Source organism: Sciurus vulgaris (assembly GCF_902686455.1).
Source record: "Sciurus vulgaris genome assembly, chromosome: X".
Taxonomy (NCBI): Eukaryota; Metazoa; Chordata; class Mammalia; order Rodentia; family Sciuridae; genus Sciurus; species Sciurus vulgaris.
The window spans coordinates 106,321,254-106,348,295 of record NC_136471.1 but is presented as its reverse complement, the minus strand read 5'-3'; the positions used below and the strand labels follow the sequence as shown (position 1 = coordinate 106,348,295).

The 27,042-nt window shown below is 33.8% G+C and overlaps 1 protein-coding gene and 1 long non-coding RNA gene across 2 annotated transcripts in view; one reads left to right on the top strand and one right to left on the bottom strand.

Moving 5' to 3' along the window:
* The window catches only part of LOC306650734, a 1,184,502-nt gene that overhangs the window by 892,429 nt on the left and 265,031 nt on the right, over positions 1–27,042 (bottom strand). The gene's annotated exons all lie outside the window — the stretch shown is intronic.
* Positions 1–27,042, top strand: part of CFAP47 (cilia and flagella associated protein 47) — a 400,269-nt gene that overhangs the window by 330,256 nt on the left and 42,971 nt on the right. The window contains 2 exon segments of the mRNA XM_079122986.1: positions 22,159–22,318; positions 23,679–23,773. Coding sequence (XP_078979112.1) covers positions 22,159–22,318; positions 23,679–23,773 — 255 coding nt within the window.

Below are 27,042 nucleotides of genomic sequence, written 5' to 3'. Positions count from 1 at the left end.
GAGCAGTGCCCAAAAGTCCAAGTCCAGTCTCCTCTGAAACTTAAGGCAAACTCTCAGCCTCAGCCCCTGTTAAAAAAAAAAAAAATCAAGTTATATATATCCAATATATAAAGGCACAAAGTAAACATTTCCTTGTAAAGAAATAGGGGTATAGAAGGAAGGAATGGGACCAAAGCAAGACCAAAATCCAGCTGGGAAAACAAGTTCTCTAGCTCCACATCTAGCATCTGGAGCACATGGCATTATGATGTTCTCTCCAAAGCGGTGATGTAGCTCCGCCCCTATGGCTTTGCTGGTTGTAGCTCACATGGCCTCTTTCTTGGCTTGTCTCTGATAGATTCCTGCAGCTTTCCTGGGCAGACATCCACAGTACTGGCATTTCTTAATCTCAGGGATCTCTATTGCAGTTTCAGCTTCCTTCTCACTTCTCTACACATCACCCTCTTGGAGGCTGCCCACAGGGACTCTGACCCTAGGGCACTTGGCCTAGTCTCTCAAACCTTCCTTTGAAATCTTGGTAGAAGCATCCATATCCCCCTAACTCCAGCATCCTGCAATCCTGCAGAACCAACATCACATGGTTGACACCAAAGTTTGCCACCAGATCTAGCAGTAGCTAAGCTTCCAAGGGACCATCAGCCTCTGGGTGCCTGGGTGGCTGAGCATGATGAAGCAACTTCCAGGCCACCCTATGCAAGCAGGGTGCCTCAATGGTCTGAAAGGAATTTTTGCTTTTTTACCCTTGAGCCTAAGATGCCCTCAAGCCATCTTTATTTTTGTCTCTGGGCAAAGTCTTTAGCCTTTCTTTAGTGGCCGTAATGTCTTTAACAACTATAACTTCCTTATCTAAATTTTAGTAGCAGTTTTCTGGCTGAAGATTTTCAAATCTTTCTGCTTTGCTTTCTGCTCCTGATTATCACAATAAACTTGGCTAAAAGCTGCCAGTGATATCCATGCCACCGCCTGAATGCTTTACTGCTTAGAAATTTCTCCCACCAGATTAAGAAGTTCATTGCATTTAGTAAATTCAGCCTCACAGAAAGTTTCAGGACATGGGCCAAATGTAGATAACTTCTTAGCCAGAATGTAACTTAAATGACCTCTTGTCCAGTTTCCACTAGAGTCCTCCTTTTCCTCTAAAACCTCATAAGCCCAGTTTTTACCTTCCACAGTCCTATTGGCATTCTGATCTGAACTCCCACCAGAATTGCCCATTAAGCTCTGCTTACAGCACTCTAAAGCTTTTCTAGCTTACATCTCTAAACTTTTCAAAATTCCTCTCATGAATTCCAAAAAACTACAAAAGTTTCTAAAGCATGGATCAGGTTAGTCACAGCCATGACCCAACCTCTCAGTACCAGTTTCTATTTTAGTCATGTTGCTCTACTGTGAACAAAAAGGCATGACAAGAACAATTAGAGAAGTAAAAGTTTATTTGGGAGCTCACAGTTTCAGAGGTCTCAGTCCATAGAAGGCCAACTTCATTGCTCTGGGCCTGAGGCAAGGCTGAACATCATGGCAGAAGTGTGTGGTGGAGGATAGCAGCTAGGGAAATTATACCAGGAAGCAGAGAAAGAGAGCTCTACTCACAACAAATAAACTCCAAAGGAAAGTCCCCAATGACCCACCACCTCCAGCCACACCCTACCAACCTAGAGTCACCATTCAATTAATCTTTCTCAGGGATTAATGCAATTATTGGGTTAAGGCTCTCATAACCTAGTCATTTTACCTCCGAGTTTTCTTGCATTGTCTCACATATGAACTTTCAGGGGGCATCAAATATCTAAACCATATCAACCAAAAAATCATGAGGCATATAAAAGATAAGAAAAAAATTGCACACTTCAAGAGGAAAACCAAATATGGGAACCAAAATTCAACACAACACAGGTTAGTTAGAATTATGTGACAGTATGTTCAAAGTAGCAATGACTAATATGGTTAAATTTTGATTGGAATAGATGGACAAGCTGACAGATTAGCTGGGTAATTTCATCAGTGAGATGGAAATTATTTAAAAAGTAACATGGACATGAAAACACAGAAACAGTGATAAATAATGTTTCCAATGAACATAAGAATAGATTTGACATGACCAAGAATCAGTAATCTTATTTGTAGCTCAGTGGTGGAGTGCTTGTCTGCGCTTGTGAGGCACTGGGTTCAATCCTCAGCACCACATATAAATAGACAAATAAAACAAAAGTATCGTGTCCACCTACAACTAAAATATTTAAAAAATTTGTCAATAGAAATTACAATAATTTATAGATAAAGTGGGAAAAAGAGCACTGAAGAGTTGTGAGATATAGTCAGTCCAATATATTATAATTGCAATTTTAGAAGACAAAGAGATGGTAGAAACAGTGCAGAGGAAATGAGAAATATTTGAAAAAAATAATAGCTGAGTATTCACAGAACTAGGGAAATCACATTTAATCTGCTGAAAACAATGTAAAGAAAATCTTAGAGGTTGCCTGATTAGGAAAAAAAAAGACATTACACAGAGAAAAATAAAGACTTCAGAAAACTAAAAGATAATGTAGAGATTAAAGAAAAAATAATACTGTCAGTCCAGAAGTCTATACATATCAAAAATATCTTTCAAGATATAGAATTAAAGATTTATTCAGATCAATGTATAAAGCCCAATTACATTTCTAACATTAGCAATAGAACATTGGAATTTGACATTAAAATGTCATTTACAGTAACAACAAAGAGCCTTGCAATCTTTCTATAAAATCTAACAAAATATGTGCATGTTCCATATACTGAATACTAAAAAAATGCTGTTAAAAAATTCAATAAGTCTAAATAAATGGAAAATTTCTTTCATTGATTGGAAGACTCAATATTGTTAAAATGTTAATGCTCTCCAATTTGATTTATTGATCAAATACATTCCCAATCAGATTTTTTATGAGTATTCACAAACTGATTCTAACATGTATATGAAAAGATCAAAGAACTAGAATATAAAAATAAAATTTTTATGAAAGATTAGCAAAATCAGAAGACTCAGAATTCAAGATAACCTACACTAATTTGTATTGGTTGAATATAGACAGAAATTTTGTATCGAAGAAAGATAAACATGATCAAATGAGAATAATAGAAAATCCAGATATAAACACACACAAATACGGTTAACTGAATGGTTTGGATTCTTAAGAAATACTAAATATATAATTGAGACAAGTAAGATCCACTGATGGATGATCAAATAAGATGCCAAAATTCAAAGACAATATTTGTATCATCTCAAAGCATCTCTACAAAATACTTATTAAATGCAAAGGGAAAATACTAATTTTACCTGGTAGAAACCATCTTAATCTTATAGATATTACCTTAACCAAGTGATAAAGATTAAAATTTTCCTTAAGAAAGTATTTCAGTATTATGTTCCCCTTATAAAAGAACACTTGGAAAGGAGAATAATCTCTCTGGTATTATTACCCCAAATATATATCTTAAATCTTATGAAAAATACATTACAAACTTGAACTGAGGGACATTCTATAATTTGACCAGCGGTCTTTAAAAAATGTCAAGGTCATGAAGACAAGAAAAGTCTGTGGAATTGTCACACATTAAAGGAGACTTAGGGAGAATAGTTTCTCAATACAATGTGGAATCTTGGATTTAATCTTGTGATATAAAAGAACATTGGAATAAAGTATATAGTTTAATCATATTGTACCAATGTTACTATCTTGGTTCTGATATTTGTATATGTCTATGTAACAAGTTTTAAAAAATAGTATCAGTTGAAAACATCATCTCTAGCAGTATGCCAAATGCTATTTTTAATTTTTCTTATTAAAAATGTGTGGTATACACAGGCATGGGGGTACACACCTATAATCCCAGCAACTTGGGAGACTGAGGCAGGATGATTGCAAGTTCAAATACAGCCTCAGCAATTTAGCAAGGCTCTAAGCAATTTATTGAAACCCTGTATCAAAATAAAATATAAAAAGGACTGGGAACTTGTCTCAGTGGTAAAGAACCCCTGGGTTCAATCCCCAGTACCAGAAAAAAAATCTATGATATAGTTTAGAATTTTTGTTAGATCATGTGAATCTTTTTTATGTGAGGTAGATTTGGAATATTAATGTGATAATAAACTTTTAGTGGCTAGTATATAAAAAGTACAAGAAACATATCAAGTCTGGCAGTTAGCTTATTTTAATTCCTAAATAAATCCTTGATATATAATTTAAATTATTTGGAATGCTTAAATAAAAACAAACATGAATAGTAGCAATAAATTAGGATAGATTAACAACATGTTCTTATGCATTAACCTAATTTTATTTGGTTAAATTCTTAGATCTCAGGAAATATGTAATAATCATGTCCTTTATTTTCCACAAGGCATTAAACAAGTACCCTGTATATCCCTGTAATACAACTATATGAATTTTAGTATATTGAAAACTTGTAGTCCAAACTTCTTATAGTCTTTACACTTTGTCTATCATTATAGTCATCCTCTCCCTTATGCTTTCAATTCCCTTATCCATCTTCCAGTTTCTATTCACTAAGGAAAACTTCAACCCTGGCAAATTAATCAGTGATTGCTGTGTTAAAACTGCATAGCAAAAATGACCCTATAATCTTAGTTTTCGAACCAGAACATTTATTTTTCTTGCTCATGGATCTTCTGATGAGCTAGGTGACTCTTCTTTAGATTTTGCATCCCATTCAGGACTGCTCTACATATTTACTCATTCTGGAACATACCTAGAACCTTCCTTTCTTGTGCCTGGAAGAAGCATTAGAGGACAAATGGAAATACAAAATATCTCTTAAGTTTTCCATTTATATATTATCATCTAAACCCACACTTCATTGGCCAAATTAAGTCACACTTGGTCATGCTTAGTATCAGTGGAGATGAGAGATATACTCTGCCTACCTTAATATGGGACACAATAAAGTTAAATCAAAATCAAAGCAAAGGCCATGATTATGTAATTATAATAAAAAGGAGTAGTAAAGTATCAGGAACAGTTATCCAATCTGTAATCATCAGGTATCAACTCTCTGCCCCTTCTACACTTGAATTCAAATAGCTAAACATGCCTGGACAGCAAAGAGAAAGTAAAAGAAAGGTCTGACTTTGCTGTCATTACTAGGACCAATTGTCTCTGCTCCCATCTCAACTCAGCCCCTCTCTTTGAGCCCCAGATCCTGCCTCTTCTCATTTTTCAATGACCTTACCTCTGTTATCCCTCATCTCACCTTTCCTACTCCTGGGTGATTTCCACAGCATACATCAACATGTTGTAATATCAACCTATGTAAACAAACACTCTACTTACATGGGCCCTGCTGCTGCTTATCTACTTGTTTTTTAAATTTTCTTATTCGAAGCAAAATTCGTAGAAAGAGTTGTCTAGACTCATCATATCTTTCTTTCTTTTTCTTTTTTTTTTTTTTGGTACTGGGGATTGAACCCAGGGGTGCTTAACCACTGAGCCACATCCCCAGCCCTTTTTATTTTTTATTTGAGACAGTTGCTTAGGACCTCAATAGACTGCTGAGGCTGGCTTTGAACTTGAGATCCTCTTGACTCAGCCTTCTAAGCCATTGGGATTATAGGTGTGCACAACCATGCCTGGCCTATCTCCACTTCTTTACCACCAATAATCTAACTCAATTTAGTGAGGATTTAATACTGAAAACATGAATGAAATTACTTTGTTAGGGAAATCATAGTTTCCATACTGCAAATTCCAAGACCAAATACTATGTCCTCCTTTTACTTTATCTCTTTTTTTTTTATTTTTTAAAGACTGCATTTTGATTCATTGTATACAAATGGGATACATCACTTCATTTCCATGGTTGTATACGATGTAGATTCATACCATTCGTGTAATCATACATGTATGTAGGATAATGATGTCTGTCTCATTCCACCATTTTTCATACACCCTCCCTCTCATTTATTTCTACATAATCTAAAGTTCCTCCATTCTTCTCTCACTCCCCATACCCCCTGCCCCATTATATATCATCATCCACTTATCAGGGTAAACAATAACAATTGACGTTGTTGACTTTTCCGTCTTTGAAATGCCATATTCACTTGGCTTTTTAAATTTCTTTTTAAATTTAATTTTTAAATTTCTTCCTTGGTCATTGTTCACTCTTTCTGGGTCTTCTACTTTTTTCTGGCTCCTATTATAACTCCAAATTTTGCCTTGAATTTAGGCTCAGTCCTGCCTCTTCTCTATTTATATTATTTTCCTTTTTATTTATGTCAAGCTTGTGGATAACAACTATACTTTGTGACCTCCTAATTTGTATCTCCAACTCCACACTCTCTCCTGAGTTACAACTGTACATTTTCTTCTACACATGTATATTTAATATGTTTCTCAAACTGAATATCACACTTTGTTTGTAGAGATGGGATTTCACTTATGTGGCCCAGACTGGCCTTGAACTCTTGGGCTCAAGTGATTGTCCCTCCTCAGGCTCTGGAGTAGCCAGGACTACAGCATGTGTCATCACATGTACTCTAAATATTACTCTGATTTACTTGTTCCCATCACCCTCTCAAACTAATTTATGCTCCAACAATTTCTCCAACTAAGTTAATGGCATCATTATTTATCCAGTTTTATTTTGCCAAAACCCATGGAGTCAGATTTGATTCCTTTTCTCACTGCAAATTTCCAGCACATCAATAAATACTTACAGCAAAGCCATTAAGAACTATTCCATTTCAGACCACTTCTTACCACTTCCAGTTCTTTCACCCTAGTCTATACTACCCGAACTACTGCAATCACTTCCTTCGTTTCAATCTTGTTTCCTACGATCTGATCTCTACACATAATCCAGAGTAATTATTTGTAAAAAGTAAATTGGGTTATGTCACTGTGCTCTTTAAAATCTCATTGCATCTTCCAGGTCAACTGTAAGAGGTGAGATCAAAAAGATCTGTTTCAGGCTTTTTTTTTTTTTTTTTTTTTTCCTGACTTCACCAGCTTCAATTACCCCTACCCTTCACTATGCTGCTGTATCACTATGCTGCTGTATGTTCCTTATGTAAGGCTTGAAATTGTTCATCTTTCTATTTGGAACACTCATGCACTAACTTTTTGTTTATTTTATTTCACATCTTTTAGACTTCCATTCAGTGTTACCTTTTTAGATAATTCTCCTTGAAAATAGCCTCCACTAATGTTCTCTCCCTAAATAATTAATGTAAAACCTATTAATTTGTTTTCTATTTATTTGTTCTTTATCTTTTCTTCTCCATTAAAAGCTATGGTCCATTAGGCAGGGAATATTTTCTGTATCATTTACTAAGTATCCCTAACAACTAGAATAGTTCCTAGCTCAATATTTATTGCAAACTATTCTATGCTAAGACCCTGTTCTAAGTTCCGTGGATACCTCAGGGAGCCAAGTAGACAAAAATCTATGCTCTCCTAGAGTTTGCATACTAATGGAAGAGAGAAAAAACAATGTTTAAAAAAGGCAGGGAGAAAAATGGACAGGGAAGGAGAATAAAGAATGTCATGATGTTGGAAATATAATTTTGGATAAAGAATTCAGAAAAATTTTTACTGAAGGAATTGACATTAATGAATGGATTAGCTTGCAGGCATGGCTATAATAAGTTTCTCAGATATTCTTATATTTGTGCCATCTATGTTTTGTGTAAAATCATAGAAGATTTGGCAAATTCACATTCTGCAAAAACAAGTGAAGAGAGCCACTATGCTAGATGTCAAATATATAGTCTTAGTGTTCTGTAATGCTTGATTGAAGTCTTTGTAACAATATATTATGGATTCTGACATGGAGGTTCAAGACTTTAATAAAATGAATACTACAATTCATGACTCACGTATACTTTTTTTTGCTTCATTTGAGAAAAACATACTTTGTAGTATTATCTAAATATCTAAAGAAAATTTGGATCATAAGAGTAAAATTGCTGGTTTAAGCAGAAATAACCTCTACAAACTTCTTTGTGCTGGTTAAATCATACTTGAGTAACTAGGTCAGTTAAACACACTATATATTAAGATACTTTTATAGGTTTTAAATGATAAAGGGTCTCTTGTCATATTTTCATATATCAGGAAGTGGCTAGTAAATATGTAAATGGGTAGACAACTCTGGAAATGAAATCAACTGGTTGAGTGTCCACTGGTACTGCAGAAACTGGACATAGTTATATTTGTTGGAAAGGGTGAAATTAGAAGTTTAGAAAATATTACATTAAGGATAAGGCAACAGTCAACATGTTATAGTCCAGATATAAATGATGATGTCCCAATGGTTATGGACTCTACGGAGACAGGAATTCAGGGCAACATTTGTAGATTCCAAATAACAACTCATCATAGGTGAAATATAACAGGTAGCTGATCTTAATGATTTGGGGTTGACTATTGAAAGACCTATAAGACAAGACAGACAGGATCATAAAGCCTTAGAATTCTGTCTAGATAACTAGCAAGGCATTGGTGAAAGTCTAGAACTGGGCCTGGAGCTTGAGGAAATAAATTATATTGAGCCTAGAAAAGTGACTTCTTCAGTATGGAAGAAGGAGTTTAAGTGTTGGTATTGCTTCAGAGAGCAGAACTGCTATCTTCAGGCAATGGCACTAGGGACTAAAACAAGGAAGAGTTTTCTAATTGCATTTAAAAAGGAACAGACTACCTTAAGAAATAGGACCTGGTCATCAAATGATGGGTCCAAATAGTTGCTAAGGAGCCACTACCGTAGACTTCTTAGAGCATGTTTCTGCATATACTGGGAAGTTATTCATGAGAATCTTTAAATTAGGACTCAAAGATATTGCCATTATATGATTTACTTAATGACATAACTAATAATAGTTCTTATCAGGTTATTGCTGTTTAGAGCAGCTTTTAAAATTTCAGTACTATTTACAATGTTTTCTTCCTTTACAAGTAATTCCATTTTTTCTTGGTGTTAGAAATGACATAAGAAAATTTTAAAACAAAAGCGCTCTGATAGACTAAAATACAAATTATATAATTACATATTCTATAATATGATACATAATTATATTTTATATATTATATAACTATATAATTTTTACTACTGTCTGAACTAAACAAGGTGTCAATTGGAAAGAGATTTCATTTTGCAAAATTTCATTCTAGTTTTATTGGTCTAATAATATCCTTAATATGTTGGGATCCAATATTTAGTGTCTGTCTTGAAGAAAATATGATGAAAATTGTACAACTTATCCACATTAATAAGATAATAGAAGAAATCTATAGATGAAATATATCAATAGATAGATAGATGGGTCCATAGATTTAGGGCAAAAAATAGTGTAGATAACTGAAATATAATTCACTTGCATAGAACATAGAATATACTGGTTTTTGTACAAGGTCCACAAGAGATGGAAATTGTAAATAAAAATTAGAGCAATAGTAAAGATAGTGACAGCTTAAGCACATATGAGTTATTTTTGAGAAATTTAATGTAATTTTGTAGACTTGGCATTTTCATTTTAATTCTTAGATTCTGATAAGCTAAAATATATTTTAAACCATGTGTTATGATCTGGCTGGTACAGTCTTAAAAACAAAATTCCTGTTTTATGCTGTACAAATATTAAGTTTCTTATGATGTTTACTTTTGATTGAAAAAATATTTAATACCAGACTTCAGTTCCAGGATAAAAATTGTATTCAGTCAGTGAGGTTAATTAAAATATTCAATCACTTCAAGCCTTTATTTAATTTAAAGTAAAAAATTCTAGAACACACAAAAGTACGGTGGAGTTTAAAATGAAAATCAATATGAATCTGTCAAATGTAATTGGAACTCTATCTGATATATCAAAAATTCAATTATACCTGAACTGAAATTGTTATATTTTAGTTAACATCCACATGTATATTTAGGTCTAAAAGTAAGATCAAATGGATATAAGTTGTTATGTCTCCATGAGTAGGTAGAAAATAAGTACACAAACAAAACTTTCTACTGTTACCAGCTCTGCAGGCAAGTCAAAAGTTAATCTTGCAGATGGGATTGAATTTATATTTTTTCAGTTTTCTCCTAGATGGTGAATGATGAGCACAGTTTATGAAAACATTTATTCTAGGATTTCTCTATTTTGACTGGGCATAACCACTCATTACTTTTTGCCACTTTTATTCTTGAATTCTGGTAACTATATTGGATGTCCTTTTCTATAGCAACTGGGCTTGTACTAGAATCTCTGTCCCCTATCAAGAAGTAGAAGAATGGGGCTGGGGTTGTGGCTCAGTAGTAGAGTGCTTGCCTAGCATGTGTGAGGCCCTGGGTTTGATCCTCAGCACCACATAAAAATAAAGGTATTGTGCCCACCTACAACTAAGAATAATATTTAAAAAGAAGCTATTATCAAATGTTTCTCATCTTACTATCACATGTAAATGTTGCTATAATATTTACAACAGCTTCTATCTGGAAGAAAACTAATAGGAATAAAAAAGGCAAATGGTGAGATATCTTGTCACCAAGCACTCAATTCCTATATACTTTAACAATTTGCTGCATATGACATTAGTTCCCTTTGGTGAGGGCTGAATTTTGAAAATGCTAAGCTCATATACAGCACAGAATAGTCATACTTTAGGTAGTTATAGAGTGTTGAATAGTTAGTGGGTTATTTTCAAGCCATCAACAAATTCTTATATGAATTCTTTTTCTACTCCAAAGTCTCATTCCCAAAGAAACTGTATTTCTTCTAGGTGGAAATGTCTCATTATACATTAATACCTCTTTGGTTCCGTTATCTTGTGAATACCAGTTCTTCTGAATGATTCATCATCCCCTATAAATTTGTCCCCAGGTATAGCGTACTTGTAATTGTTTTGATCACAATTATCACTCCTTCCCTAATCCTACAACTTTACCATGTCATCCTCTGAACTTGTGATCTGCCATCAGAAATATATCCTCTTTCTCGTACATCAACTTTTCTAAATGCTTTCTGTACTTTCTTGAAATGTGACTCTTTTCTCAGAGGCCATGACTTTCCTTTCAGCCTTTTGAAGTGATGGCTCTTTATCTCTCTCACTGTAATTAAAGAGTGTATCCTCCTTCTTCTACATCTGTTTTCAGACAATTCTTCTTCTCTCCAAAAATTCTTTGGGTTTGATTCTTAGACCATCAAATAAAATATCTCCAGTTCAAACATAATATTTTTTTAAAAAAATCCTTTTGAACATTGATATCCACATAGCTGATCTCTTCTTTAACTGTCTTACTTTCCCAATTGCCTTGCTCTTCATTCAACTTTAGTCATGCCTATGTTCATATTCTAAATGAAGTCATTCCCAATAATTTCAGTCTCTAAAGAATTCTGAGGGTGGGAGGAGTTAGGGTTAGGGTTAGGGTTAGGGAGGGGGGCAAGAATGGAGGAAGAAAGGACTGTTTAGAGGGAAAAGAAGGGTGGGAGGGAAAAAATAATAGAATGAATCAAACAACATTACCATAAGTAAATTTATGATTATACAAATGGTATGCCTTTACTCCATGTACAAACAAACAACATGTATCCCATTTGTTTACAATAAAAAAATGAAAAAAATTATTGACTAGATAAAGAGACATAACAATTTTATTAATAATCAGTAGGGAAAAAATCAGCAATAAGAACAAAATCAAAGTAGCCCATATGATGGAATTATCTGAGAAGAATTCTAAGAACCACTGTCATAAGTGTGCCCAAAGATGTAGGAAAAAACATGAACATGCTGAGGAAAGAAGTTGAAGAAATAAAAAAAGATCCAAATGAAATGTTAGAGGTTAAAAATGCAAGATCGGAAAAAAGAAAAATAAAACCACACCAGATAGGATTAACAGATCATTAGCCCTGATAAGATAAAAATCAGTGCATTTGAATATGTCACTCAATAAACCATCTAGCACAGAAAGAAAAAAAAAAAAAAAGAATTCTGGCTTGACCAACATGGAGTAGCCCCATTCTTCTCAGGTTCTCCCACTTACAACTAAGATCTATTGATATAACACAACAAACAAATATAGAAGGGTAGAAAGATGGCAAGGAGAATGGAACTGCTTATGTATCTTAAAATTGAGGAATGACACAACAGGAAATTCCCTGAATTTTCTTATCACTTTTCCTAAATCTCACACAGGGAGCTCCAGAAGCTTCCCATCCAGAACTACCACAGGCAAAAACAGAAAAGTTCACCAAAAAATGTCTGTTTTCCATAGCCAAAGGATCTGGAAAAAGGTAGCCTAACAACAGAAAGCCTTTTGGTAATATCAACCTTACTCCAACCAAATATTAGTAAAAAAAAGTACACACTTTTCCACCCCCACTGTTTCAGTGTGGCCAAGCAGGTGGTCAGATTTTTATCCCACTCTTTTTCCCTTCCTCCCTGCTGTTTGTAATATTAATGGGGTGAGGCAGGAAACTAATCTTCCATGGCTCAGAAGAAGCTGACAATGCTTTGATTGCCTGCCAGAATAGTGGTGTTGGTGTTATGAAGAGAGCTGATTTTCCTTTTCCTTCCTGGCAGACACAAGTGGAGTTTAGTACTCCACTAAGGTAGTACCAACAGGACTAAGTTTCAAGCTGAGATTCCATCCCCATCTAAAAGCAATGATACTTAAAGAGCTGGTTCCTGGAGGGACTTCCACCTGTCTGCACATGTTGTCATTGAGACTGAGCAGATTGGCATAAGTTGAGCTAATCAGCAATCCATTTTTCTTCTGACTGCTCGATATCATCAAGATACACCAAGGTATGAAACAAAGTCAATAGGTACTCCTACCCTACCCTACCCTAACCCCTGGAGTCAGTGGGGTCCAATAGAGACAATAGCCTATACCCATCAAGCATCAACAAGGAAGGATAAAGCTATGTGAGGCAAGGTAGTTGGCATTATGCTTCTTTTCTTCCCATATGGGAATAAGGGACAGTGAAAAATGAACTTCCAATCCCACCTGGCATCAGTGAAGTGGTAAAAGGCAAGCTAGTTGGTGTTCTGCTTTCTCCCATCTCTTCTCTTGGTTTCAGTGGGGCTCAGAAGGGAGCATAACTTCTACCCGTCTTCAATGAGGTGATCTAAGTCAGTGAACCACAGTCTGCTTCAAACACAATTTTCAGTTCCCATGAAACCAATGAAAGAAATAGAGAATCTTGGAGGAAAATGTAAGTTGAATTAAAAAAATGTAAATTTTAGACTTGATTAAATGAAATATGTTAAATAAATGTGTTGCTGGATGGACTCAAGAGTGGAATGGAGATGATGGAGAATTGAATCAGTGAAAGTGAGGACCGATCAATAAAATTTACACAATTTGAACAACAAAAAGAACTTGCAGTTAAAAAATCTGAACAGAGTTTCAGAAATCTGTAGGAAGATAACAAAAGAGCTAACATTTGTAGATCTCCAGAGAGAGGGGAGTGAGTATGACTGAAAAATTACTCAAAGAAATAATGTCTGAAGACTTACTGAATTTGATGAAATCCATAACCCTACAGATTCAAGAGACTGAGTAAACTCCAAAAAAAAAAAAAAAAAAAAAGAAAGAAAGAAAGAAAGAAAAGAAAAAAATCCATGGCAAAACACATCATCATTAATTTCTGAAAACAAAAGACAAACAAACCTTGAAAGCATCTAGAGAGAAACAGAACATTACTTATAGGGAAGCACCAATTCCAATGACAGGAAATTTCTCATCTGAAACCGTGGAGGCCAAAAGGAAATGGTATTCATTTTTCAAGTACTGAAAGGAAGTAACTGTAAACTATGAATACTGTATTCAGATAACATAAGCTTTATGAATAAAGGGAAAATATAGACATTCTCAGACTAAGGAAAAGAAAGCAAATTGATTATAATCAAATTAGTCAAAGAGTAACTGAAGCATGTTATCTAAAAATGTAGAAAATAATAGCATAATGGCATGGTATTGGTACCAAAATAGACAGGTAGATCAATGGTACAGAATAGAGGACATGGACACAAACCCAAATAAATACAATTTTCTCATACTAGACAAAGGTTCCAAAAATATGCAATGGAGAAAAGATAGCCTCTTCAACAAATGGTGCTGGGAAAACTGGAAATCCATATGCAACAGAATGAAACTAAATCCCTATCTCTCACCCTGCACAAAACTCAACTCAAAATGGATCAAGGACCTCGGAATCAGACCAGAGACCCTGCATCTTATAGAAGAAAAAGTAGGTCCAAACCTTCAACTTGTTGGCTTAGGATCAGACTTCCTTAACAGGACTCCCATAGCACAAGAAATAAAAGCTAGAATCAACCACTGGGATATATTCAAACTAAAAAGCTTTCTCTCAGCAAAGGAAACTATCAGTAATGTGAAGAGAGAGCCTACAGAGTGGGAGAATATCTTTGCCACTCATACTTCAGATAGAGTGCTCATTTCCAGAATCTATAAAGAACTCAAAAAACTCTACACCAAGAATACAAATAATCCAATCAACAAATGGGCTAAGGAATTGAACAGACACTTCACAGAAGAAGATGTACAAGCAATCAACAGATATATGAAAAAATGTTCAACATCTCTAGTAATAAGAGAAATGCAAATCAAACTACCCTAAGATTCTATCTCACCCCAGTTAGAATGGCGATTATCAAGAACACAAGCAACAATAGGTGTTGATGAGTATGTGGGGAAAAAGGTACACTCATATATTGCTGGTGGGGTTGCAAATTAGTACAGCCACTCTGGAAAGCAGTATGGAGATTCCTCAGAAAGCTTGGAATGGAACCACCATTTGACCCAGCTATTCCACTCCTTGGCCTATACCCAAAGGACTTAAAATCAGCATACTACAGAGATCCAGCCACATCAATGTTCATAGCTGCTCAATTCACTATAGCCAGATTGTGGAACCAACCTAGATGCCCTTCAGTTGATGAATGGATAAAGAAACTGGCATATATATATACACAATGGAATATTACTCCACCATGAAGAATGATAAAATTATGGCATTTGCAGGCAAATGGATGAAATTGGAGGATATCATGCTAAGTGAGATAAGCCAATCTCAAAAAACTAAAGGACAAATGATCTCGCTGATAAGCGGATGAGGACATATAAGGGGGGGTAGGAGGGGTTAGCATTAGGGTTAGGGTTAGGTTTAGGGTTAGGGATAAGGAGGGTGGTAAGAATGGAGGAAGGAAGGACTGTATAGAGGGAAAAGAGGGGTGGGAGGGGTAGGGGGGAAGGGGAAAAAATAACAGAATGAATCAAACAACATTGCCCTATGTAAATTTATGATTTTTAATTAAAATAAATAAAAAAGAAAGAAACAAAATAATAGCATAGAAAGATTAGAACTTCAAAAATGGAAAAATATTAGAATGGGTAAAAAAATAAGGGTTAATATAATAGACCATTCTATTTCTCTGAAGTTTCTTAAATCATATTTGATGGTCAAAGTAAAAATCACAACTCTGTGACACAATGCTTCGCATGTGTATGTGTGTGTGTAGACTTTATTAATATAAATATTCTGGACTTTTTGTTTTGTATTATAATTTGACAAGATGCTACTATTGGAGATAACTGGATAAAGAAGACATGCTAGGTTAATCAGCTATTACTATAACAAATACCCAATAATCAATTTATAAAGAGAATAGGTTTATTTTGGCTCACATTTTAGGAATTTCCAATTGATGATTGATGGACTCTGTTGCTTTTAGACCCGTGGCAAGGCAGCACATCATAGCAGGAGTGTATGAAGGAGCAAAGTTACTCACCTTATGGTCAGGGAGTAAAAGAGGAAGAGGAAAGGTTTAGGGTTCCACTGTCTCTTTCACAGTCATATCCCTAATGACCTGTCAACCTCCTACTAAGCTTCATTTCTTGAAGGTTTCACTACCTATAATAATGCCATGGGTGGAGACCAGAAAAATGTAACACATGAGACTTTGGGGCTTATTTATACAAACCATTGCACATGAGATTTCTCTTTTATTTCTTAATGACTGTATGTAAAATCTATAATTACCATAGATATTTGTGTTGACTAAGGATTATATCATAAGAGAACAGTGAAAAGGATAAAGATATACACTACACTTCACATTTGTCATATTTTTAATATAGTTGCCATCTTAGCATCCATTTTTAGGATTGACATAAATTATTTGAAACTCAGTCATATTCCATCACCTTTGACCTAGTTAAAACTTCCCCTATGTGGTTGTTTATATATGGCCTGCCTTTTCTTCATATCACTGACTCAAAACCCAACACATCTCATAGCTACTAGCAATGATAAAGTATAATAGTCAACACAAGAATCATGTAAGTCCTGCCCCTTTGTGCATGTTTTATTTTAAACTAACTAGACTCTGCCCCTTGTGGTGAAACCCAAAGGATGATGCCATAGACTTTAATAAAGGCATAGTCCCATAGGTTCTCCCACTATCTATCTTCCCCCCACCCCTCCAACCCCCATCTACTGTCTCCTCCACCCTTCCACTGGTTGATCTCCCTCTTTCCTTTGGGGCTTTCCATTAGTACCCTGCCAGCACCCCTAACCTCTCTACACCTACAAATAATAAATTTCTTCTGTTGCATGTATTTTGGTTTTACCTCCTTGTTGTGCCTTACCTGACACACAAACCAAAATCACCTCCATTAGAGTTCTTCTAGAGTGGCTCTTTTTTGTCTTGTTCTTCAATCACTCTTGACAGAGAGATCTCAAGACCAAATTAAAAATAATTTGTAACAATAAATGTCATAACATATCTATTTTTAAAAGATAAAATATGCTTAATTTATATTTATGTGCTAATAACCAGAGCTAAATTAGCAGAGTTCTAGTACCAGCATTTAGAAAAAAGGCATTTATGTGGTTTTCTTCCCTTCAAAACTTTCCATCCAATTTTCTACCCAAGACCAATTTTCCACCTATTCCTACAATGGCTTGAAAACTGATGGTTACTAGTGACATCCAACATTTCCTCTTCTTCTCTGACCTTATATTCCTCCTTCCTATTTCATTAAGAGTAAATAATCAAACCGAATCTGTTTGGTTGTTCTGTTGTATTCACCCGCCTAATTTTTTTGTATCCTTGAGCCTTGTTTTCCCTCTCATTATATTAGAAAAGCTCTCTATTGCTGTTACACCCAGCTCTCCAGTAGGTATGTTGAACCCCATATCTATTTGACTATGTATAACTCTTTAGTTCTCCCCCATGTCTCCTATAATAAATTCATAATACATTATTTCTGTCAACATACACATGCTCTTGTAGCTCTCAATGCTAAAAAGACATACTCCTCTTTATTCCTATCCCTGCCAGCCACCATCTCATTTCTCTAATCCCTCTGTATAGCAAAACATCTTTAAAGACTGACTTGCTTACTGCCTTCACTCATTATTCCAATAACCCATGATCCTTTGCTAACGCATCTTCATTCCTCCATTATACTCCTACTGTCACTGCTATTTTTGTTCACCAGTAATCTAACATAACCAGCTCTAATCATCCATATGCAGTCCTCATCTTGCTTAATCCAGAAGCTCTACTTGAAAGTTGACCTCTCCTTTTTTTTGGAAACAGTGGCCTCCCGGACTCGATTTTCCCATGATTCTTCTATCTTTCTCTAGAAACTCCTGTTAATCCTCTTTTCTGATCCTGTCCTCTTGACTTTGTAGAAGCCCAGGGCTCAGTCTTCTACCTTCCTCACTTTTATCCACATTCATTCCTGAGGGGATCTCATTTTGTCACATGGCTTCTAAATGAATAGGCCCAGCTTTCCTCTATTTCCCCACTCAAATCCACTTGCTGTCTCAATATCCCCCATACAGAGGTCTGTGAGGCTTCTCACACTTCCTACTCTGTTCCAGTGACACCTTATCAGAGGACCATCCTGGAAAACTCTGCATTAAGATTCATATCACTCTCTAAGCCTTTACTGTTTTAATTAACAACATACATAGTTTATATTTTATTTTTAAACTTCTACTCTTAGTCTCACTTCCCAGTACATTTTGGATGAGAATGACTCAGGAAAAGTAGGAGGTTTGTGTTCTTCACTGTTTTATTCACAGTACTTGTTAAAATGCATCACACATAAGTATTTTTTGACAATTAGGTGAAAGAATAAGATAGCATAGAATAAAATTATACTGTACGAGTTGTAATTATCTGAATGTAACTGGAGTAGTACCATTGCAATAACAAAACCTTTGCACTGTATATTATATTAGCTTCCTATTTTATATGAGGAAAATCTCACTTAGAAATTTAAATGACTTACCCAGTTTCCAGAGATAGTGAATAATGAAGCACAGATTTAAAGTTTTCTTAATACAGTACAGAATAAAAGAAGACATGGTGATTGATCAATAAGATATACTAGTTATAATAATAGTAGTAGTAGTAGACATTATTTTATCTTAAAATCTTCTTGGGTAATTTTAATTTTAATTAAAATTAAAATTAGCTATTTTCTAAGAAAAATATTCAGTTCTCTAACATTATTTTTCTAATCTTAATTATCTTTTCCATTTATAAGGAAAAATGTTATAGAATAGCAGGACTGATAAGAGCATTAAGATATTCTATTTCAAATATTCATGTAAAGCTTGAAACACTTCTTTTCTATCTGCCAGTGGTTATGCAGCTTGTGCTTGGTAGTCTTCGATGACAGAAAACTCCTTCACTTGTCTCTTGTCAGCAATCTCTGATATTGGATTTTTCACTCATTTGAGTCAGTGCTAAAATGTTTACTAATGTATTCTTCAAAAGGATACATTAAATGTATTCTTTTAAATGTTTGTTAATGTATTCTTAAAAAAAAAATACTTTAATTTATGGGTGCTTTGCTTATTGTGTAAAATTTACCTTAGCAATCATGTTTGTACAGAATAACCCCAAAACTTACTTAAAAAGCACTGTGTTAAGTCTCAAACTGAACATTTTTTCTAAGAAGCATGGGTTTTTGCTTTTTCCCCAGTGGTCTCCGTAAGTACTATAATTTTCCACTTAATGTTTACTTTTTCTGCAGTAGTCCCTTTGATAGCATCCTCTTTGAACAACCAATTTATTGAATCTCAAATATTAGCCAGCTCTATTAAAGATGGACAGGGTAAAGTAGCAATAGTCTATAATCCTTTCGGAGGCAAATTTAGTCCCCTAAATGCCCTTCTGACTATTTCATCAATGTCCCCATTTAGTCAAGGAAGTCTAAGTAGGAAAGGAATGATGTTTCATCCTTAGCTTTTCCATCATCAAAGTAGCCAAACAGCAATCAGAGTCAAGTTTCTCTGTCTTCCTTATATTGTAAGAGTCTGGAGATAAGAGTCTTTGAAAGTAAACTTAATGGCGTCCCATGCAATGATATCTAGGATAATATATAAAAGAAATTTTATGTCTTAGTTTTTTAGGGTTATCATAGAAAACATAAACAAAAGAAATATATTTTCCCACAGTTCTGGACACTAGAAGACCAAGGTGCCATCAGGTTGGATTTCTTTGGAAGCCTGTATCCTTGGCTTGTAGATGGCCACCTTCTCACTGTGCCTTCACATGGTCTTTTCACTGTGTATGTGTCTCTGTTGTCTCTTTCTCTGTGTCCAAATTTCCTTTCCTTTTAAGGACACTGGACATATTCAGTTAGCCCACCATAAAAAAAAAAAACCTCATTTTAATTTAATCACTTCTTTAATGTCACTGTCTCTAAATATGAATACGTTCTGAGATACTGAGGATAGAACTTCTCATGTGAATTTGCTGGGGAAGCATAATATTGGGGAAGCATAATATCTCAGAATAACCAATGAAAGAACTCCTCCTCAAACCACTATTTTAACAATTTAAGGGTATAATAACATGTAATATATAATGGCATATAATATATTGTTTTATTATAATATATTGCATAATATTTTGTTCATATACTGTTCATATATTGTGATAATATTGTATAGTATATATTATTTATTATATATTATAATAATATACAATGATATAATAAATATATTAAGAAGAATCTTCTGACAAATTCAAGAGTCAACTACAGTTCTACTTGTAGGCTTGGTAAAAAATTAAAACCACAAATATACTACTCTAGATTTTTAATTAAATGGACTTATTTGTCATGGCATTATCTTTCCATGCTTTCAATTTAAATGGTATAAGAAAGCATGGTAGTATAAGTAATGAATTACCTTGTTTTATCTGTCTTGATTCCTTATGCCATCTAAAAGTCTAAGCTTATTTTTAGTGATAACATAATCTATAATAATATAATCTTTGTAAGAGCAAATGAGAATTCCTAAGTTTGACTTCCATGGCAATACATGCATGGTTTATTTCACTCAGTGCTTGTTGTTTATATCCAGACATGTTTTAAAATAAATTAGCCTATAATTTCACTTTAATTAAAAAGAGGACCAAAATTTCTATATGCTATAGACTTAATAAGATTTGCACTTATTGGCCTTTGAAATATACATTCATCTAGCTTACTCTTTCGTTACCTTGGAAAGAAGTTTATAGATTTAAAGGAACAATAGAAGATCTCTTTTACTGTACTGAGAATGAGAGACACAATAAAATCAGTAGAAAACAGAAGAGTAGATCCAAAGTTCAAACACATCTTACAAGTTCTTACCAACATCTCTCTGCATACAAAATGCAATGGCATTCATATTATATAAGACTGATAATTTTCAGGACACATATCCATTTTAATTAACTTTCACAGAACAATGATTCATTAAAATAGAAAGCTCATAAAGACAGAGTTGAAAATAATAGATATTATTTAGATGTCTATTATTAGAAAACAATACAATCTTTCAGTGAGATTTTGGGCAAGTTATTAAATCAAATTCTCAGTTTTTCCATATCTACAATGATAAACATAGTAGCACTTAATTTTGGGCAGTTAAAAGTAATAGCACAGAGCCTAAAGTATAGTCAATATTTGGTAAATATTAACTATTAATCATATTAATCATTTATTATTATTAACTATGATATTAGATCTTAAAATAGTTTCCTTTCCTCAGGGAATACAATTAAAAATTTGAAAATTTCTAAGAATTTCGAGTTGGGGTTTTGCAGTAGGATCATTTTCTATTTTCGTTCTCGATGTTCTTAATAATTTAGCATTTTTATCTGAGTCAAAATGACTTTGATTAACATTAGTCTTATAACAAAGATTTTTTTTTAAAAAAGAGTGTACTCAATAATTCTTTATTATGCTGTAAAGAAGTAACTTTACTCATCAAAATATAGAAACTCATCACATGAATACCCTTATTGTTAAAAATGGCCTGAAGTTCGCCATTCTTCTAATCTCTTCATACTTATCCAACAGATTTTTTTTCTTCAAAATATGATCTCAAAACCATCTGCTTTCACATACAATAAGTGCTACTTAAGTAAGGAGTTTCCTGGGCCCTGGCTCAGATGTCATAAATCAGTCTCTAGAGTTGGGACTCAGCAAGCTTTACAGATGACATGTTTCTTAGAAATTATAAAGGGTGGAAAATTTTAAATCTATCAAAACACAAGAAAATGCTTTCAGTTTTTCTGCTTTCTTGTTTTTGTAACTAGGAACAAATGCACCTTTCTTTTCCAAATAAGCTTTGGCTTTTCCCATGGATCCATTAAATAAATGAACATTTTAGTGGTCACAAATTGGGGGCTCCAAATAGAAACCTGAGCATGTTATGATCTAGAAAAAAATACACAAGAAATTAAATAATCAAAAATCACTGTACTTTCTCCTCTGTAAAATTGCTGTACTATCTTCTAGAAAATGTGGTAAGAATTGAAAAGACTCATAGGTTTTATCTTTCTCTTATCACTCTGGGAAAACTCATCCATCACTTTCAACCTTTCCTCAGTACATTGAAACTTTTCAAGATGAACTTCTCACCTGAGGATAAAATGTGTTTTTAAAGAGATTCAATGACATTTGAGGGAAAATAGTGAAATACACTTAAAATTTGACATAACATTTTTTCGTTCAGAAGTGATTTTGAAAAAATTGATAATCACTGAAAGAATTTGATGATTACTTTGTGCTGTTAAATTTACATTCTGTAAGTTTTTACAATATTTACAATTATTTTTGTGTGTTTTACAGAAATTTTGTTACCACCTAAAGGAAATATAGATATCCCAGTGTTATTTATGCCCAAAATTATGAAATTATGCAAAACAATGGTCATTGTTCAAATGATGAGAGCAAATGGAGAGAACTGGCCTATTGACAATTTTGATGAATTGGATACAGAGATTAAAAGGTAACATTTAAGTAAAGACATAGAAGGAAAATGATTGTTTTTGACTGGCACTGGCGTAATAGCTTTCTTTTACATATTATATATAAACATATAAACTTCATGATTTTATATTTTCTGAGCTGAAATTCATATGTTCAGAGAATGAAAATATATTTGTTACATGCATATATATGTATATACAGATAAATATGGAGATATATGTAATTATTAATTTGGAGTTTAGAGTAATGAACAAATTCAATCTTAAATACCATTATCAATTAATCAGTCAGTCGTATGGAAAGGTACTCCTTTTTTGACTGGAAAAATAGTGACTGCTGAGATAATAATAATCAATATCCTGAAGCAGCTTATCTGGGCACATTGTAGGACTTGTGAAGCTAGCATTCACCAAATGATGACATCATTCCAGGTGGGTATGTCATTCTGATATAACTTGCCAGAATGCAGATAATTTGTACTCTCCTTCCTTAGCTGAAATTCAAGCAAACTCTAATAATGTGCAAAATTTAAATGTTTTCTCTGCTATTATAGTTTATTTAAATAATGGTAGAATTCTTAATTAAAAAGAAATTCTTATTTTGTCCTCCATATTTCTTTTTTTTCTGTATAATTAATTTTTTTAAAACTTCGGTTCCATTAGTATCCATTCTGCTAGACATTTTACCCCTCTTAGCTAGCTACATAATTTGTGGGTCTCAGTGAAAAATGAGAACAAGGAAATCCTTGTTAAAAATTATCAGGAATTTCAAGACAGTTATGATAGTGCACTAAACAAGCATAGTCCTAAACGTGGGGTCTTATGCAGTTACACAAGTCACCTGCATTTCATTTTAACAATTCAGCAATGATCAGTAATATTTTCTAGTACTGCTAGTCTCCTAATGATATATTATGGACCTAGAATATTTAGACATATGCCCCCTTTCTTTTACCTAGAATTCAGTAAAGTAAATTCTTCATCACTTTCTGAAGTCCTATGCTTCATGGGATTTTTGTTTTGTTTTGTTTTGTGCTTCATATGTCCAATTTAGAATATAATCCATGAGGACTGTATTATCTCTTATTGATCATCATTTAGTCACATCAATAAATGTACTTGCACCCTGTAAAAGTAGAGAGCAAAAGCTCCTTAACTTTAACTTATATCTTATTATGGTTTTCTTTGTGATAATTTCCCAAGGTTTGCTCAGAATTGTTTATAAAATCAACATTTGCAAAACATGTTTATTATTTTTTCAGTTTCTCTCTGAAGTTACAAACTTTACTAAAATACTATTAGGTTAATAAAGAATAAGCTCTTTTCTGATAATATTGAAAGCATTTTTTGTTTACTCTTAATATTTTAATTTCTAATTAGAACTATGGGAATAGACAATCAAGAAATCCAAACAATACAGTGGATATACCCCTTTATTGGACTCCCACAGGCACCACTCCCTAAAAGTCCTCCAGGTAGGTATATTTTAGAGTCAAATAAACATCAGAATTCTAAAGGACCTTAGCCATCTGCTAATCTCATCTCTTCTTTATGCAGATAAGAATTCTAGGTCCAATGAAAATAAGTAATGAAATGATCAACCCTATTGGTGGGAATGCTGGAACCTATCCCCCCTCTCAAAAAAGAGTCTGATAACGTTTCATAAAACCAACCCATTTATTGTTGCCGTCCTGTTAGTGAAACCAGATATCAATTCAAGTTGAAATGAAATTAACTTCTGACCCCTTCATCCCATAGAACCCTGCACTAGACCTAGAAGACTCCTGGGTACTTTTGTTCTCAGGTCACTTTTTATGTTTTTATTAGTGCATTTTAGCCATACATAATATTGGGGTTCCTTTTAACATAAGGAACACATGCATAGAATATAATTTACTCCATTTCATCCTTAGTACTTCCTCTTTCCTTTCCTCTTTCCCTTCCTCTGGTCCCCTTCCTCTACTCTACTGGTCTTCTTTGTATTTATTTATAATTTTTTAATTAGTGCTTTATAGATATGCATAAAGGTGGAATTCACTGTGGTATATTCATATGTGTATATAGCGTAAGTTTGGTCAATTTCATTCCACTCTTTCTCTCTTTTCCAGTCCTTCCTCTCTCCCTTTCTATCCCTGTCCTCTGCTCCACTGATCTCCCTTCTATTTTCATGGGATTCCCCTCCACCCACCTTTTTCCCTTATTTTGGGCTTGCTTCCACTTATGAGAGAAAACATCTGACCCTTGACTTTCTGAATCTGGCTTATTCCACTGAGCATAATGTTCTTCAATTCCATCCATTTACTGGGTCACTTTTAATCATCATATTTTGGTTTCTGTGAAGTCATCTGAGATAGTCATCTTAGTCATCTAAGAACTATCTTGTGAGGAAGCTGATTCATTTCTTAGTTATCCCAGATACAAAACAAATCTTTATGATATTCTCCAAAACTATCAGAATGTACCAAAGTTTTCAGGGAGGTTTACTTTGCCAAGATACACACCACATAAAATCCCTACCCTTGAACACCTTTGTTTTTTTCAGTGACCCCTTTTTCTCCACATATTCTAGATTTCTCTCGGGTTTCTGTGTGTTCTCTTTCCACAATAATTTGCTCATTTCTTCCATGTTCCTTAAATTTCTCCTTTTCTTCCCAGAATCACCCTAAGAAGTGAAGTTCTACTTATATAACTCATATAGAGAAATTTAGTACCCCAGTCCTTACCAGTCTCTAGGTATAGTTCCTCATAACTAACATGCACTCAATTATTCTGCAAAGCAAAGAGCTGTTTTGGATCTGTCTTGAGAAACACAGATATTTTAAAAAGGCTTGATGTTTGCTTTTATTCTTCTCCTTCCAATACTAATCATTGCAAATGTAAAGAATTAGACTTCCAGGACAGTGGTATAGCTTCATGATAGAGTGCTTACCCAGCTTTGTGAGGCCTTGAGTTTGATCCCAGCAACAACAAAAAAGAATTAGACTTCTGTTGATATAAGCTATGGCCCCACACTTCAAAAGAGGGGAAAGTAGTAAGTTTTGCTTGTAAATAAAGCATCTCCCAAGATACATTGGTTATAAAGAAAGAGCAAGATGACATATTTCCTTATGCAGTTTAATTTTAACTGAAAAACAGTCCACACACATAATAGTACCTTTAACAATACATGTCATTTGTTTTACTTGAAATATTTTTACTCCAGTTAAAAAAATTATCAACAAATGCATAAATGTTTCATATACAATAAATTATCTTCAGAACACTTCACATACATGTCAAAATATGTTTTATTTCATTCTAGAAGATAGGTGATTGTATATTTTCCATGGAGCTGTACTGTTTAAAATTTAAAATATATAGTCATCTGATCAAAGTGATGTAATAAAGCCTATACATCACTCTGTTGGAATTCTAATAGTAGTGTTACTTGCATCTACTACAGAAATGGTCTTATTTGTCCCATATTAAAGATATAAAGTAGAATTTTTCAGTCTACAACAAAGCCTATGAGAATATAACAACAAAATTCCTTGCATATTTTTCTTCAAAGGAAGTTAAACATGCTCCAGGGCATTTTTCTTTGAGTCACTTTTCTTGGTATTTACTTGATTTTTTTAAATCAAATATGAGTTTTGTAAATAGCCTAATCTAATAGCAATATCAGTGTTCTCAAAAAGATCACATATTAGTTACTAAATCATTTTATTGAAAATCTAAAATCTGTTGCCAATTACTTTTCTCTACAAATGCCCTTGAGCAGCAAGTTGGTTTAATTTTATACATATTATTTGCTTTCTTGTACAGTCCATTCTCCGTTCTTCATTTAATAACTCATCAGAGATAATCTACTACTTTCCTTGCTCAATTTTATCACTGTCAAAGTTTATTATTTCTTTTCTTTTTCGTGTATCTGTCACTCAGATTATTTGCAAACTCAGGATGCTTTTGTTGTTCTGTGAGCCACCTTTTCTCTTTGTGCATTCTTACCTAGTACTCTCCATTGGGGCATATAATTGGAAAAGGACTCCACTCCCTGTCACACTGTGAAGACAATGGAAAATGAACCTGCTGTGATTGAGTGAGATTTGCATTGCCAGGGCACTAATTTTCTAAGGACTTACAGGACAAGACCAGTACATGATACCAATTGTAACTTTGATCACATTAATGTCCAATTTAATACTTTAAAACTGAAGTTATTATAATTAGAAAAGCTTGTACAGTTTTACAAGCCATTTCACTTCTTTTAATTACACCTAGCTTTAGGGGATGGGGATATAGCTCAAGGCCCTGGGTTCTAATCTCCAGCACCATAAAAAAAAGGTACCCTTAATTACATCTAACTTTTTACCCTTATTATATATCCACATTTTTATTTTAAATCCAGATTGTCCAATAAAACTCTACATAATTTTAGAATGAAAAATTAATTTATTACAATATTTTATACTGCAATATCATATGTATTGTGAAAACATATATCTGAGCACATCAATTAATTTTGCAGTGTATGTGAATGTATTATTATTGATACCATAAGCTATCATATAATACATTTCAAAGCTTTTTTATATTAATTTCCTTTTCCCGCTTATATTCAATTTATATTCTATATGCATTTGACTTAATAAAAGTATAACATATTATATTTGGGAGAAATAATATTTTTATTTATGTGGACTCAGGTACACATGGCCTCATGGTACTATAGAGTTAATGCCAAAGAAATATATTAATACTTCCT